Source organism: Myxocyprinus asiaticus, chromosome 1, assembly GCF_019703515.2.
Source record: "Myxocyprinus asiaticus isolate MX2 ecotype Aquarium Trade chromosome 1, UBuf_Myxa_2, whole genome shotgun sequence".
Taxonomy (NCBI): Eukaryota; Metazoa; Chordata; class Actinopteri; order Cypriniformes; family Catostomidae; genus Myxocyprinus; species Myxocyprinus asiaticus.
The window spans coordinates 37,086,507-37,104,076 of NC_059344.1; the positions used below are offsets into that span (position 1 = coordinate 37,086,507).

Below are 17,570 nucleotides of genomic sequence, written 5' to 3' on the forward strand. Positions count from 1 at the left end.
TGTAAAAAACTATTTTGCTGGTTGGGATGCTCAATTTTCTGGTCATTCCAGTGTTTACCCCTTTTTTAGAGAATCAAACTACCAATGGTCTACTATTTATAGTTGTCACTGCATATGAAGCTGGAGTAGGAGAAAGTATTTTAATATTGCAAAAGTGGCACATTTCATTTGTATTACTAAAGAGTATGCTTAATTGCTGAACTGTGTTCGGCTCAAATTTTTCCATGAATTTTGAGCTTACATATAGTAACACAATCCACAATATTTTAAAGGACTCTACAATGAAAAGAAATGGGAAACCAATAATCTGAATAAATAATTTGTTATTAAATGTTCAAATATTGCATTTTCAGATTTGTAAATCAAATTGCAACTGGACTACTGCAGGAACCTGCAAAGCTTGAATGGAAACATCACAAATGTCTACATAATAATGGCTAGAACAAAACAACTTGGATGTTCAACTTTCATGAAGTAGCTTGACTTGTACCAACATGAAACATGAGGTGGTTAGCAGACCAAGAAACATGGTTGTTCAATTAATTGGCTGGTTGAAAAACTTGGCGATACAAATCTCAGAACAGAATATTAAGGTATGGTATGCATTTTCTAGCATAAATTCAGAAAACAAATGAATTCAGACACAATGTGTTTAAATCTTTTTAAATAGTTTAATCATACATAAACTGACTAAAAGAAACTACCAGACTGCTTCATGGGTAACTTTGCTATATTTCTGAAGAGACAGTAGAGTGAAATCCTTAACCAACCTCATACAACACACTTGAAATAAATGACCAGGAAACATTCAGAACACTGTTTCAGACATCTAATTAATTAACTGCACTCTCTAAACTTCCAATGAAAACCACACAACTTAAATGACAAAACACAACTATAAAAATCATCTCTTAATTCAGTTAAAGGCTGTTTTGTTTGGTTACTTTTGTACAAGCTGATGTTTGGTCATGGTGTTGTGTTCTACATGCTCTAATTTACTGGGATTTACAATGTGAAACAGAACTTTCGAAGTAGAAAAGGCAAAATCTGTACAAATCATAATTTTAAACAATCACTCTGTACCAATAATGACAAACATCCCAAAGGAAATGTCCTCAGAGTACATATAAACTCACAAAACAGCAGCTTAAAATGTCAACCACATCAACCCCAATTAGATAAGTCTATTAGCATATAAAACAAGATAAAAGGGGACAGGGGAAAAACTGAATCCCAAATTAAGCATTTCATTCATGGAGACATGCACATGATGGGTACCAAACTAAAGGTTTTAGGTGGGGCTAAGCTGCAGCTGAGCTCTACCAATCAGTTCACAACTTCAAACACTTGTATACAAATGTAAGAATGAGAGAAATGAAAAAGTATGCTTGCAAGCTCTGTGTAAAACAAATCCCCATTAACTGAACAATACATCTTAAGATACATCTGAATGTTTTTGCCGCTATAGGCACAATTATTTATATATAATCAAAGATTGGACTCATTTGTAAATTACTTCAATTCTTATAAATGCATCTTTAAAAGCTCACTTTAAACCATACATTGTTGTATATAAACTTAGACCATCAAAATGAGACCATATTGTTAAGCATGATGTGAAACATACTGAAAACATAATCAACAGCAACATGCAAAACTTTTGGCACCTCTTTATTAATCTTGACTTTTTGAAACAGAACTAAATCACATTTTGCTGAGGATTTCAGTGCACTTAAAAAAACAAAACAAAAAAAAAACATTCATGCTTACTATTTACCTGTGACAAGAAATTAAACTGCTCATTCTATGCATTTTTATTTCAGACTAGTCCTGCTTTTCACACAATAGGAAATACAAAACGTGCCTGTATTGGCTCGACACACACACACACACAAAAAAAAATAAAAAAATAAAAAAAAGCAATTCAAGTGTCTATTGTAATGTCACTCTGTTAATAGAAACTCCCAGAAAATTACAACATGCCAACTAACCCAACACAAAATTACTAAGTTTATCGATGTCAGCAAAATGTAACGATAAACATCCTCTAAAAGGTTTAGAACACATGAGAAAGAAAGGGAAACACACCCACACTTGAACACACACAAGTGATTCTATAAACTTGAATGGCTGCTTCGAGAAGAAAACTAAATAAAAGGAGTACAATTTGAAGTGTTAGGAAGACTGCTTTAAAATAATAAAAAATTGATAAAGAAACTGAGAAATGAAACTAGGAAAATTAAAAGCTGCAAAAATCTAGTGGTTATGTTTGAACATACTAGAAAAATAGACTCTTTGCTCAGAACATTTTCATGAAACTTTTTACACTTGTTAGCAGTCTTTCTAACGCACCCTACTGGCAGCACAAATGACAGAAATGAACATCACACAAAGAAACAAACAAAATAAGTAATCAATAAGCGTCAAAAGTTAACAAAAAAGGTCAAGTGTGAAATTTCAAGCGTCAGAGAAGCGAAGAGGACAACGGACTGGACGATGAACTTTTGACGTCACATCGACATGCTAGGCAAACGATGACAAACGGGCACGAAGGTATCTAGAATAAAACAAAAAATGAATAACAACCTAGGTTAAAGCACAACGGAAAAGGAGAGGGGATGAAAAAGAAACTCATGAATGATTATTTTTGCATGGTGGTGGGGGTTCAAAGGTGCACACATCATCTAAACACATAACGCTGAATGCAGCATAGGAAACAATGAAGAAAATTAGGAAGAAAGAGGGAAGGGTAAGCAACATGCCAACAATAGTGAACAAAGGGGAATAACATTAAACATCAAGAGACAACACAGCCTGCCTACAACAGCTAGAATAACTGAATACTTTGCTGATGTTCCACAAATGATTTCTAGTTATGTTAAACTTCACACAACCACATTTTAATTTTAGATCATAAGTCAAATGGAGAAACAGAAAAAAATTTGTGCTTCAATGTTTCAGCTCTTTGAAAGAGGGTCATTTTATTTTGTGCTTAAACTCTGAATTGTGTGGGACTACGGAATAATGCATATTTGGAGCTTTTAGTCACAAAACTCCTGCCCATAGGTTATACAAATGGATAAAATGTAGCTACATTGAACTCTGAAGGACAAGAACTGGATGAACATGATGTAACAGAGTGAGCAACAGAGTATGTGTACAGAAATTTAAGACTTGATGTGTTTGGCACATTAGCAAATCTACTCTGCATTAAGTGAGCTGTTTTAAGGCGCACAAATCAGCAGACCGTTATACAAACGCCAGTCATTCTGCTCTGGTTAAAACAGAAAGAAAAGAAAAACCTATGAAGAGATTCTGCCTAACAAAAAAATCCCTGCCTATAACAAGTTCACAAAAATCTTTGGATTTTTTTAAAATCAGTGGTATTCCATTTATTTTCCCACTCAATGTTTTTTAATGCATGCATATCATTTATTTCAACAGAGGCACAAATCAGGAACTGGCCATTCCCTGGACTAGCATCTAAACATTTCAAGAGGGGCTTAACACCTGGGTTCAGTCTAAAGCTTCTGTAAAAATGTATGTGACAAAAACAAAAAAGGCATACAGACTGGCATATCTGTTCAAGTTGCAATAGTACCCAAAATCCAAGTGAGCAAACGGATGTTATTATGAAGTGTCCATACTTAGTGACAGAATAGAAAGTGAGGATATCTGAGTATAACAAAAAGTGGGCTTATTTGCAATTCGTGATTGAACAGAAAAAGACCATTAATAATACATGTGTCGAACAGTGATGACAATAGTGAGGTAAATGTCAAAGAAAATTGTCAAGCAATTTTCACTCATTGAAACTCAAGATCAGATCAGATTTTGGTCAAATCAGATTTCAAATTCTGTTGCGTTGAAATTACACACAAAATGACTTATGATAAAGCACATTTCAGCATTTGTTACTACATATGTATATGATATACTTAGTTTCGAGACATTACACAACTGAAATTCTGAAATAATAACTTTAGACTGAACCGTGGATCTGCTTCTGACTTTTAAATCACCCCAACTACACTCGGACAGTTCTTGATACAATTTCGACTAATCAGACAATATACTACAGCTAGCGAAAAGGGCCACACATCAGTTGTTTAAACAATCTGTGAAATGTATTCACAAAACTTCACATTAGGATTCTACAAAAACACTGTTGAATCTTTTGAAACCTCTATAAAAATAGAAAAGGCATAATAGTTAAGTAATATACACTATCTGGATAATGTTTTCTCCATTTCCATAAAAACAATCTTCTCACCTCACAACCCTGCAGGACTCAAGATTGGCATTAACATCTGATTAACACTTATTTACTGTGATCAACTAATTTAAACTGAATGGAACAACTCAAACGCACTATATATATATATATTTTAACTGTGATAAACACTTCAGGATTGCAGGACTAGTATCGGTACACCAGCTACGAGGGCACAAGAAATGACCTGCAACACTGAGAAAAATACTTACCGAACACTCTCAACAAAAGTTAGGACATTATTCTGCCAATTAAGTGGCCATTAATTAAACAAGAGTAAACCTGCTCCTTTGTTGTTCTTGGCTAAATCTTTACAAAATTCGCTCACTCTCTCACTAATTTCCAGGATGCAAATATTGCTAGAAGCTTCAAAACTAACATTTGAATTGAGGTGTAGGATATCACAAGACCATTCAAATAAAGTGTGTTTTGAGGATGGCTCAAAAGAATCTTGACAAATGCTAGTTTAAAATCTTACTTGCTACCGTCCAATTCATTAACAATTGATGTAAATGCATTTCCAAAGGATACAACTCTTGGGTCAAAAAGGTTTTGATTTAGTTTGAGGCTTTAAGAAAAAATAAATACAAATAAATAAGCACTTCATCACTTCTCAATATTCATCAGATAATGTACCAGGTGAGTTTAAGAGTAGATAACAGGCAAGAGTGGACAAAAGTTTTGGTCCGACAGAATGGTGAAAATGTCCTGAGTGTAAGTATAGCATCTCCAGCAACCTACCAATACTGAATGATTAACCACCATCTCTAAATCAACATATATAAAATCATAAACATATTTAGTGTTTGTGTATTTAGAAAGTGAAATATGAATATGAATGTGAATTAAATCAACAAACAAAATGTATCATCATTACTGATGTTAGCTGAGCCTTCCAGCAGAATACATAAACAGACTTTAAAGCAATGTTACATCAACCCGTCATTGTGAAAACACAGATACATTAAGATATAAATAAGTGAAATAAATAAACGAATTAAATAAAAAAAGGCATCCAAGAAAACCGAGTCTAGTGGAGTGCAGCTTGACCTTTCAGATGCTTAAAACAAAATTCAGGTGATTGATTATCTTTTGCACCAAATGCAGCAGACCTTTGTTTTCTAAAAAGGCAGCTTTGTCAGAGGCATCAGCATTACACTGTCCAAATGTACTACAAGAGTATAGTGTAAACATATCTACAGGGGCCTGACTGTGGTGATCAACAGTCTAAAGGACTGAAAGCAGTCAACAGGCTGGCTTTCATCGTGCAACATCCTTTGACGCAAAATTTATACACAGCAAACTTGTAATATGGCAAAAAAAAAAAAAAAAAAAAAAAAAAAAGATTTTAGGGAAATTAAAGAAAAACAAAACAATCATATCAATGTGTGTGTGTGGGGGGGGGGGGGGGAACCCATTTTCTCCTTGGAACAAATTCATAATGTTAACAATTTGCATGTTGTATTTGTTTTTTAAGGTTAAGAGTGAGAGAAGATATGTAGGAAAGGCAGAAGTAAAAGGAGGATTAGAAGGGGCAGTTAAGGGTGGATGGGGGCATTCTAACTTTGCAACGTCACACTCCACTTACCAGAAAAACATTTACAAATCAAGTCCATTTGAGTAAAATCAATCAGTATGGCTTGCTGTCGTTTTTAGATCGTTTAAGTTGCACCTTCAGCCGCTTCATTCCAATCTGAAAACCGTTCATTGACTGAATAGCCGCCTGGGACGAAACTGGATTATCATAACTTACAAAGCCTAAAAAAAAAAAAAAAAAATAGAACCAGACTATAGTTACTCAATGCACAGTTTGTAGATCACATGCATGTTCTAAGGCATTAGACAAAAATCACACCCAGTATGTCTAAATAACAAAATAAAGATACATTTATTTTGCTTACAAGGTTTGGATTGAGGCACGACTTACCAAAACACTTGCTAAGGTTGGTCTGTTTGTCGATGAAGACCTTGGCAGAGATAACATTACCAAAAGGCATAAACATTTGTAGCAGATCCTGATCACCAAACTCCTGTGGCAGGTGGTAGATGAACAAATTGGCTCCCTCTGGGCCTTCATAAAGAGAGAGAGGAAGAGAAAAATATAACCTACACCACCCTCTTATTTTCGATGGAGGCTAAACCCTCATTCTCCTTGCCTAATTATTTACATAAAAAAATAAAAGGAATATTCTGGGTTAAATACAACCTAAGCCCTATGAGTTACCATAGAAAACAATTTATATTTGTCCCTCAGTTGGTTATAAATAAAGGAAAAACATGGATGCCATAAATGACAAATGAAAAAAAAATATGGGTGGATGAACCTCTGGTTACGCATTACCAACGTAAAAAAAAAAAAAAAGTCTTACTGCTAGTTAAAGGGTTAGTTAGTTCAGCCAAAAATGAAAATTCACTCATCATTTACTCACCCTTATGCCATACCAGATGTGTATGACTTTCTTCTGCAGAACACCAATGAAGATTTTTAGAAGAATATTTCAGCTCTGTAGGTCCATTCAATGCAAGTGAATGGTGATCAGACCTTTGAAGCTCCAAAAAGCAGATCAAGTCAGCATAAACAATCCATGAAACTCCTTTTTCACTGTACATCTTGACAGCAGTCTCCTGGGAGATCATAATATCAAGCTCAATTACACTTCCTGAAGCACCATCTAGCGCTCTATGCAAGCGTCAAGCACTAGAAAGTGTAATCGAGCTTGAAATCATGATCATGCCCAGAGACTGCAATGGAAAGGTTTACAGTTAAAATGGAGTTATATATTGGTCTGTTCTCACCCAAAACCAACTGGATCACTTCAGAACACATTTATTAAACCACTGGAGTCTTCTGAATAACCTTTATGCAGACTTTATCTCTTTTTTGGAGTTTCAAATGCCTGGCCACCATTCACTTGCATTGATATTGATATTCTTCTAAAATCTTTGTTTGTGTTCTACAGAAGAAAAAGTCATACATATCTGGGATGGCATAAGAGTGAGTAAATGAGAGAATTTTAATCTTTGGGTGAACTATCCCTTAAAGTCACATTCCTCCTTGTGCAGATATCATGTAAAAGTTACCAGGTTTATTGGCTTTACATGGTCATGGAATGAGTTGAAAGAACTTTACACAGACAAGGTTGTTAATTATTCTCTATGGTAAGAGAGAGCATGTCACAGACGCAATCAATAGGGCTTATGAATAAATAGTTTACCCAAACATTTTCATTATTTTTTCACCCATATGACATATCAAACCCATATGCTGTTATTTTTCCATGGAACACAAAATAAATTTCACACTTATCTTTTACTTATCACTTATCCAAGCCAGTTCATTGTGACCATGTCAAGTTCCAAAAAAAGACTAAAAAGCACTATAACAGTAATCCATAAATCATGTGCTATATTCCAAGTCTTTTGAAGCCATGCAATTCGTTTGTGTGAAGATCAGACAGATATTTAAGTCGTTGCTGATCATTTTACCCTCCAGTAAGCTTTTTATGAGGGAACTGGATCATTGATGAGTGAGTTGAACTCCAAAACCAGTCAGTTAAATATGTGACTTAATTAACTGGTTTATTCAGTTTACAAATACTGATCTGGTTCTCAGGTCACTTTTGGAGTTTAATAGACATGGTCACTATGAACTGGTCTTATATGAAAAAGAGCTACATCAAAATTATCCTTGTGTGCATTCCATTGAGAGAGAGAGAAAAAAAAAAGTATATAGACTAAAAATGACACGAGGATGAGTAAATAATTACATTTTTATTTTTTGTATTAACTATTCCTTTAAATTGCATTTAATCCAGAATATTCCCTTGCAGAGAGTTGCTGGTATGGATCTCCACTCATATTAAAACTAATCAAAATGTAGAAAATGGACATTGTGATTATGATCTCTTACCCATGCTCTGATTGTGACTTGCTGTTGCAGCATATTTAAAACAAGAATGAATTCTTAAGAAGGTGACAACACTACACATATCTACACACAAACACATGTATATTGAAAATTATTATGGGCCAACACATGTAAGCTAACCCTGTAAGCACGAACTTAGTCAGCATCTGTATGAGCAAACTGTACCAATCTATCCACCGACCCCATCAGACCAACCAGCTCTCACCTTCCTTCTGGCTCCCGGCTGCACTAACGTTCTGCTGGGACAGTAAACTCTGGCTGTAGAGGCTGGGCAGAGCGGCAGCAGCATATTGCTGGATCCCAGAATAGGCTGCCTGAGTCAGAGCCTCCATAGTACTGCCAGAGCCATTAGAGAGACCCCCACCGCCCAGACCACCATTCAGAGCAGCCATGCCTGCACACAGAGAAACACAGCTCACCATTCAGGCCCATGATCACACTAAAAAAACTACTGATAAGACACAGAGAAACGGCATTCAGAGACACAAGACATGGCAGAAACAAGGCAAAGGAAGTTAGAAAAAAAATATATGGAATGGCATTTACATAGTTTAACAACCCCATTTGACAAACGCAAAATCAATGAACAATTCTTCCTTACTTGCTAGGGAGTTCATATTGAGACCTGCTCCAGCACCCGCAGCAAGAGACTGAAGAGCACCTAAAGATGCCATGGGGTTCACAGATGAACTATTACTAGAGGTTGGAGAAGAGCCTGCTGTAGAGAAGAAAACATGAAAATCAGCTCTGAATTGTTACCAAGCATTGTCTAACAGATTTTACCTATTTACATTTCATATGCTCTCATTACACACAAAGCTATAATGAAGCAAATGTTACAGAACAGCGGACTGCCATAATAGTAATGTTTTTCAGCATGCAAAAGCTTGAACAAGCCACACATAAAATAGCTTAAAGGCTTTTTATGCTCTTGAAGCATACAAATGGATATATCAAGAGCTAAGGTGAATAGACTGGTGTATGAACCACAAAAGATACATTTAAAATTATTACAGTTGTTTTGAGTTTGTGGAACTTTGAAGGAATAGTTCACCCAATAAATATATTTTACTCACCCTCATATCATTTCAAAACCGTATTACTTTCCTCCTCATGCCGAACATAAAAAGAGATGTTTTAATGAATATCACAGTCTGTCTTTGAAATAAAATGCCAATTTACAGGGCCTCATTTTAAAGGACCCAAAATTATCATAAAAGTACTCCATGCGACTTGTCATATTCCAAGTCTCTGAAGACATACAAAATGTATAATTTTTCATTGAAAATATGAATGTTTGTTGTGCGTTGTTGAGAGCATGAGAAAAGCTTGTTCACAGTGACACGCATTTTTTAAGTGCTGTACAACACAAGTTCTCATACGGATATAAAACAACAAGAGGACGAGGTGAGTAGATGAAAGAATTGTAATTTTTGGATGAATTATTCCTGGCAGTTCCTAAAAACACAGATCAGCTAATTATGCTTTACAGATTAGACTTATAAAAAGCAAAGTTTATGAACAGGAGGAGATTAAAAAGCAGGACCAACCCTTGTAGGCGTCCCAGGCAGATTGAGCGTGCTGTCCGGAGGGCATACCTGAGCTGGTGAGGACGCTGAGGGGGGAGCTGGAGGTGGTCAGAGCGCTGCTACCTGTGGGCGTTGCCTGTGTAGCACTCGCTGCTGCTGCTAATGCAGCCAGATTCTGCATGGCATTCAGACCTACCGCAGATCCACAGACGCACAGCATAATATTCAAATGCAATGATCCCTTATACAGGGCTAAACAATAAGGATGGCCCATGGGCCCGAGGCCAGTGTGAGAGCGTTTTGGCCCAGCTGACTGAACTGCCACTTGCCCAATCAGGTTGGTACTGCCCTTTCGCTAACACTAACATTCATTGAGCTTGTAAATGTGTTTTATGCCTTACAACCTTGGATTGAAAATATTGGAAGGGGTCTGCTCGGTCAAGTTAGTCATTCAGATTTAATATACTTTTGTTTTCAATGGTCCCACCACAAATACATTATCAATTTAATTATAAAATGAATAAGAAATGTTGAAGATTCTGGACCATTTCTAAGACACTAATCCAACAAGCAAATATGCGACACTGACCATGTGAACTCATATGAAAAGGTCACATTTTCTTGTTTCCATTGAAGCACACAAATCTCAAATCATTTTTGCTCAAATTCAACTTTTAACTGAAATTGTTATGCTGATTATATAATTTACAAAGAAAATATATTACACACACACACATATATTATATATATATATATATATATATATATATATATATATATATATATATATATATATATATATATATTAATGCAACATAGAAGCAAATGTAGGCTCAAGACTTCTGAACCCCACTGCATGTACACTGCACAACACTATGGACATTAAAGGGATAGTTCACCCAAAAATGAAAATTCTCTCATCATTTATTCATACTCATGCCATACAAGATATGTATATGACTTACTTTCTTCAGCAGAACACAAATGAAGATAATCTTTTGGAAGAATATCTCAGATCTGTTGGTCCATACAATGCAAGTGAATGGTGATCAGACCTTTGTAGCTCCAAAAATCACAAAGGAAACATAAAAGTAATCTATACGACGCGTTGGTGAGAAACAGAATAGTATTTGTCCTTTTTTTACTCCAAATCTCAACTTTGACTTTTACATCTGAAAGTCACATGTGGTGCATGTTTAGTTTCACTTTCAAATCGGAGTAAAGAAATAAAGGATTAAATATTGTTCTGTTTCTCACCCACACCAATTATATTGCTTCTGAACATAGGGATTTAAACACTGGAGACATATGGTTTACTTTGATTCTTGGAGCTACAAAGGTCTGATCAAGTCAAGTCAAATTTATTTGTATAGCGCTTTTCACAACAGGCGTTGTTTCAAAGCAGCTGTACATGAAATTATGCTATAACAGAGAATGATGCAATATTAACCAATACAGGTGCATCTCAATAAATTAGAATGTCGTGGAAAAGTTCATTTATTTCAGTAATTCAACTCAAATTGTGAAACTCGTGTATTAAATAAATTCAATGCACACAGACTGAAGTAGTTTAAGTCTTTGGTTCTTTTAATTGTGATGATTTTGGCTCACATTTAACAAAAACCCACCAATTCACTATCTCAACAAATTAGAATATGGTGACATGCCAATCAGCTAATCAACTCAAAACACCTGCAAAGGTTTCCTGAGCCTTCAAAATGGTCTCTCAGTTTGGTTCACTAGGCTACACAATCATGGGGAAGACTGCTGATCTGACAGTTGTCCAGAAGACAATCACTGATACCCTTCACAAGGAGGGTAAGCCACAAACATTCATTGCCAAAGAAGCTGGCTGTTCACAGAGTGCTGTATCCAAGCGTGTTAACAGAAAGTTGAGTGGAAGGAAAAAGTGTGGAAGAAAAAGATGCACAACCAACCGAGAGAACCGCAGCCTTACGATTGTCAAGCAAAATCGATTCAAGAATTTGGGTGAACTTCACAAGGAATGGACTGAGGCTGGGGTCAAGGCATCAAGAGCCACCACACACAGACACTACAGTTGTCGTATTCCTCTTGTTAAGCCACTCCTGAACCACAGACAATGTCAGAGGCGTCTTACCTGGGCTAAGGAGAAGAAGAACTGGACTGTTGCCCAGTGTTCCAAAGTCCTCTTTTCAGATGAGAGCAAGTTTTGTATTTCATTTGGAAACCAAGGTCCTAGAGTCTGGAGGAAGGGTGGAGAAGCTCATAGCCCAAGTTGCTTGAAGTCCAGTGTTAAGTTTCCACAGTCTGTGATGATTTGAGGTACAATGTCATCTGCTGGTGTTGGTCCATTGTGTTTTTTGAAAACCAAAGTCACTGCACCCGTTTACCAAGAAATTTTGGAGCACTTCATGCTTCCTTCTGCTGACCAGCTTTTTAAAGATGCTGATTTCATTTTCCACCAGGATTTGGCACCTGCCCACACTGCCAAAAGCACCAAAAGTTGGTTAAATGACCATGGTGTTGGTGTGCTTGACTGGCCAGCAAACTCACCAGACCTGAACCCCATAGAGAATCTATGGGGTATTGTCAAGAGGAAAATGAGAAACAAGAGACCAAAAAATGCAGATGAGCTGAAGGCCACTGTCAAAGAAACCTGGGCTTCCATACCACCTCAGCATAGCCACAAACTGATCACCTCCATGCCACGCTGAATTGAGGCAGTAATTAAAGCAAAAGGAGCCCCTACCAAGTATTGAGTACATATACAGTAAATGAACATACTTTCCAGAAGGCCAACAATTCACTAAAGATGTTTTTTTTATTGGTCTTATGATGTATTCTAATTTTTTGAGATAGCTAATTGGTGGGTTTTTGTTAAATGTGAGCCAAAATCATCACAATTAAAAGAACCAAAGACTTAAACTACTTCAGTCTGTGTGCATTTAATTTATTTAATACACGAGTTTCACAATTTGAGCTGAATTACTGAAATAAATGAACTTTTCCACGACATTCTAATTTATTGAGATGCACCTGTATTAGTTATTTATGTTTAGAACTATTAGAGGTTAAATTTAGTAAACTAAATGTTGTGGGTCAATGGTTAAACAAAATGATTTTGTATGAACTATACGTTTGTGTTAAATCATCTCGAATGAACAGGGGAAATCCACAAAGATGCACTGTCCTTTGATTTTGCCAATGAAGGCTTTTGTTAGTGGTTAATTCATTTTCTATGCATTTCTTTTTTTTTTTTTCATTAAGAGTGTTGTCCCTCCTTTGACCAAGTTGATACAAGTATCATTCAGTGAGGAGCATCACATTCACATCGCATGATCATCATTCACTTGCACTGTATGGACCTACAGAGCTGAGATATTCTTCTAAAAATCTTTGTTTGTGTTCTGCAGAAGAAAGAAAGTCATACACATTTGGGATGGCATGAGGGCAAGTAAATGAGAGAATTTTCATTTTTGGGTGAACTATCCCTTTAATATCCCCAACATTCACATGCACAGTACCCCCACCCCCCCCCCCCCACCACACACACTTAGTATGTAATATAATTGACCAGTTGAAAGTGCTTAACTCACAGCCATTTTCCACTTTTAAGGGGCTGAATGGAACCGAGTGTGTCAGACTCTTACCTGACATAGGATGGAGATTGTTGAGCGCATTTCCAGAGGATGCAGACTGTTGTAGAAGCTGCAAATAAAGCTAGACATTACATCAAAACAGAGAACAGAGTGAGTCAGAACTGCATCCAGGACTGTGATTTTTAGGAGAGAAAGAAAGAGTAGAGTCGAGGAGAGATAAATCAGGCAACAAGGCAAAATAAAAGGACAGGCAGGAGCACATGTGGTGAAGACAGAAACAAAGTAGTGAGATAGCAAGTACATTCAAGGGACATAAGAAATTATGGGGGGAAACAAACAGAAAGGGGTAAGAAGAGAGAAGAGGTTTTCACAGCACACCCATGGAGCAGCACTAACACATTCAAACAGGGCTCCACATCTATGACGGCCCATGCGAGTAAACAACGAGTTAACAAGAGCTTTATCAGAGATATCAAAAGGAATTCGGAGGATCCAAATTAGAGGCAGCTAAAATAATGGCCAAACATAGACCTGTAGCCCATGTGCTCAAATACAGCAAAAAAACAACACAGCAAACTTCCTAAGGAGTCAGACTCCGTTTAAGATTTATTTCACACTAGCACTTTTGGTGCGCACCCAGGTTCGAATGACGTCACAGTTCGGTTTGTTAGGATGATGTAAACAATGTTTTTGGAACTCAGGTGTGCACACGTGAACCGCACCAGAGTCCGTTTGAAAAGGTCTGGGGTACGGTACATGTGAACTCCAGTACGGTTTGCTGCTGATATGAACGCAATCGTACCAAAACACAAAAGTCAAACGCTTGTGATGACGTATAATTTGTGTATTTGCAGGCTCCCAATTGCAATTATGGTATAATGCAGTTGTCTCCAAATAAATCCGCTTCACAGAGCAGCTCACAGTGTTCACAAATCTTGCAATGCATTCACGGGCTCACGGATCATTGCACATTCAATGCATCCATGGCAGACAATCACAAGTGTCATTTTGTGCATGTACAGTTTTGGTGGCAAATCCAAAGAGATGAATACTTTTGAATACTCTGGTTCGATACAAGAAATTAAATCAAGTGTGAAAGCACCCTTAATCTTAGTTTTAAAAAATCAGTTTAAAACAAGGCTCTCCTAATATCTAACCCTGAATTTTCAAAAAGCAGTTGCTTCAGTACTGATGCAACTGATAATGCATTATAATTTGCATGCAGCAAATTAAAAGTTAAAAATTAATGTTTTTGCTGGAGCAAAGACCAGCGCTCACATGCTAAACATGAATGTTTTAAATTTGTATGCATTTTACAAATGTTTATACTTTGCAATAGGGATGCACCTAGACGGATCGGGTATCAGTCCGACGAGCCCGATCCAAATCCGATACGGTGTGTTATGTTCATTACTGTCAAGCTCCAAAAATAACATAAAAGAACCATAAAAACACCATTAAAGCTCCTAATATAACTTATGCGTTTTATTCAAAGCCACTTGAAGATGTGCGATAGCTCTGTGAATCCCAAAAGGCTGTGTTTAATAAATAAATATATAGTATGCGCAGTGCCAGCACGTTAGTGAATGGTGCTGCTCTGTTGACAAACTCGCGCACAGGCTGGTGATGCACTCGCGGCTATTTTTAGCCTTCACAGCGGTGCGCAATATTTGAACGCTACTCAAGAACAGCATCTCAGATGTAGATGCTCAATAGTTCGGTTCACTTATAATATGCATTTAGAACGGCACCGGAGGTTCATTTGACCAGAATTTGAATAAGAAGTGAATTAAACTACTGTGAACTACCCTACAAACAAACACATACAGGACGTCCTGGAGAGTTTAGAATGTCAAAATAAAAGTGTGAGGGTTTAAAAAGTGCACGATTTAAATATATTACTGTTGTATTTAAAATTAAGTCAATAATAATAATAATAATAACAACAATTTATTATTATTATTATTGTCATCATTAGTATTTGTTTACAATTTATAACAATATTTAAGTTGAATGGGTTCCAAAAATAACTGTGTGAATGAAAAGTGGACTGATGTCTTACAACTAAATTTAACAAAAAAGAGATCTGAATCCTTTAAAGTCCAGATACAAGTTGAAACATTTTTGAAAAAAAAAAAAAAAAAAAAAAAAAGAAAAGAAAAAAGGCAAAAAGAAATCACTGGTTTCTTTTCTACTGAAGACTTGAAGACTGGAATTACTGTTAATTTTGCTGCTACATTATCCAGTATACTAGTTAATAATAAAGTGTTTCTTAATAAGCTATACATTTATATAGAAATAATGTGTAGTTAGAGGTTTGTGTTTCTTTACATATTAAAGAGTACTCCCAATTAGTTCCACACAATAATTTAAAGATATTCTAAACTGATTATGCAAAAAACAACAACAAAAAAAAAAAAAAAAAAAAACAACAACAACAACAACAACACTGGTATCGGCTTGGGATCGGCCGATACTGAGATTTCCGATATCGGAAGAGAAAAAGTGATATCGGTGCATCCCTACTTTGCAATTTGCATGTTTTAAATGGTTTTCTATAGTGGCGCAGTTTCTACATGCACAAACTTAAGACGCAACAGGCTGCATGAAATCAGTGTGGTTATTAATGCACATGTGGTCTGTGTACTCACTGCAAGGTACTGTGGCCCCAGTGAGTTGAGTCCTGTAAGGTTTCCCCACATGGAGGCAGCATTGAGCTGTTGCATCTGTTGCTGCAGCTGCTGAGCGATACATTTCTGTTCTTTATCCTTCTGCGTGTCTGCAAACTTCACTACGATGGGAGAAGAGCAGCCCTAAGAGACACATGCAACAGAAACTAAAATGCAGCAGTGTTTCATGTAAAGAAACAATAAACAAAAGGAACAAAGGCAAGGTGGACAGCACAAAGAAACACAGCTCTCAGTAAAAAGCAAGTGTGTGTGTGCTGATAAAGCAGCATTTAAATTTTAATACACTAGCTAATTTCTGTATTCTGAATATTCTATATCTATCTATCTATACATGTTACGTGCAATATTACATGTGCAAACACAGACAGGGCTCAACAATAGTTTTTTTTTTTTTTTTCCTGTCTGCCTGATTGGATCGGTCATTCAGATTTAATGGGCTCTTGTTTTCAATGGTCCCACCACAAAAAAGAAAAATATATATTTTATTTTTTGTGCGTTACAAATGTTTATTTTTTCATTACATATTCAGATGCCAAATAGGTTTTTAATTTGCATTAATACCTGAAAATTATACAGCTTATATTGTATAACTCCATGACAGCTATAAAATCCATTAGCACATTTTTGCTGGAAAACAATGGTATACAATGAAAAACGTGACTGAAATATTACTGACAACGCCCTGAGAAAAGTTTCAAGTTGTAACGCAGAAATACTTTGCATGGGTTTACCTCCATTTTTTGTGACTGGTGCATGGATTTGATTGCAGACTGGGCCATCTGTCTAGCTGTGAATGTGACGAAGGCACAGCCTGTGAACACGGAGTTAAGAAGCATAGAAGTCATTTAGTCTACAATTATTTAGAACTCCTAAACATAAGAAAACTGTAAACTAGAAGAAACCATGCTATTGCGGAAATGATCATGCAGTAACACAATTCTATCAAGACAGATTCCATGTCAGGTTTCTTTGGAAACAGAACAGGTTTGAGTTTTACTAAGCTAATATGGGTCATGTCTATCATTTAAGCAGTTCCCATTGTGCTGAGCTGCAAGTTCACTGCAGCAAATTCTAAAAGAAATAGATTGGGTCTCAATGTTAGTTATGTTCCCTTGGTTACACTTTGGTTAACCTTATATGTTTTGAAAAACGATCATCACAGCGACTCCCTGCACCACAGGCAAATGACAGCGATAAATTGGGAGAATAAAGGCAAAAGAAAAATAAATCCCAACTGGACAATTAAAGCAAGTTCATTTATTCTCAATTTGTTGCATGCAATCACAGTTATATAACCTCTGATACCCTGTTGAGCTTGGGATGAAACCATTTTTATTTGGGCTGACAGGAGCCAACAACTGGGCCCAATTTATCTAAAATGGTTTCTCTGATGGACTGTATCCGCAACTATTATTTACTTAAAATGACAGAGCAGGTTGTGACCTTTGAAGATGCACTTTATTAGTGTGCCATGAGTAAAGCCCAGAAGACCAGACATATTGCTGGAGAAGTTAAATTAACATATATGTGCTCCAAGTAATCTCTGCACTGCCACTATTCCTGTATTTG

General features: G+C 36.4%; 1 protein-coding gene across 10 annotated transcripts in view; it reads right to left on the reverse strand.

Annotated features, from left to right (window-relative positions):
• Positions 1–649: 649 nt before the first annotated feature.
• Positions 650–17,570, reverse strand: part of LOC127445779 (CUGBP Elav-like family member 1) — a 50,999-nt gene continuing 34,078 nt past the window's right edge. For 3 of the 10 annotated variants that reach the window (XM_051706106.1, XM_051706170.1, XM_051706122.1), the window contains 9 exons: positions 16,733–16,812; positions 15,963–16,124; positions 13,363–13,432; positions 9,752–9,922; positions 8,803–8,919; positions 8,407–8,595; positions 6,201–6,344; positions 5,862–6,031; positions 650–2,557 (listed from right to left, as the gene is read on the reverse strand). In XM_051706106.1, the coding sequence (XP_051562066.1) occupies positions 5,904–6,031; positions 6,201–6,344; positions 8,407–8,595; positions 8,803–8,919; positions 9,752–9,922; positions 13,363–13,432; positions 15,963–16,124; positions 16,733–16,812 (1,061 nt within the window). In that variant the 3' untranslated portion in view covers positions 650–2,557; positions 5,862–5,903. Of the gene's footprint in view, positions 2,558–5,861; positions 6,032–6,200; positions 6,345–8,154; positions 8,205–8,406; positions 8,596–8,802; positions 8,920–9,751; positions 9,923–13,362; positions 13,433–15,962; positions 16,125–16,732; positions 16,813–17,570 lie in introns of those variants that run through there. The other 7 variants (XM_051706134.1, XM_051706150.1, XM_051706141.1 and 4 more) reach the window with 4 other exon arrangements.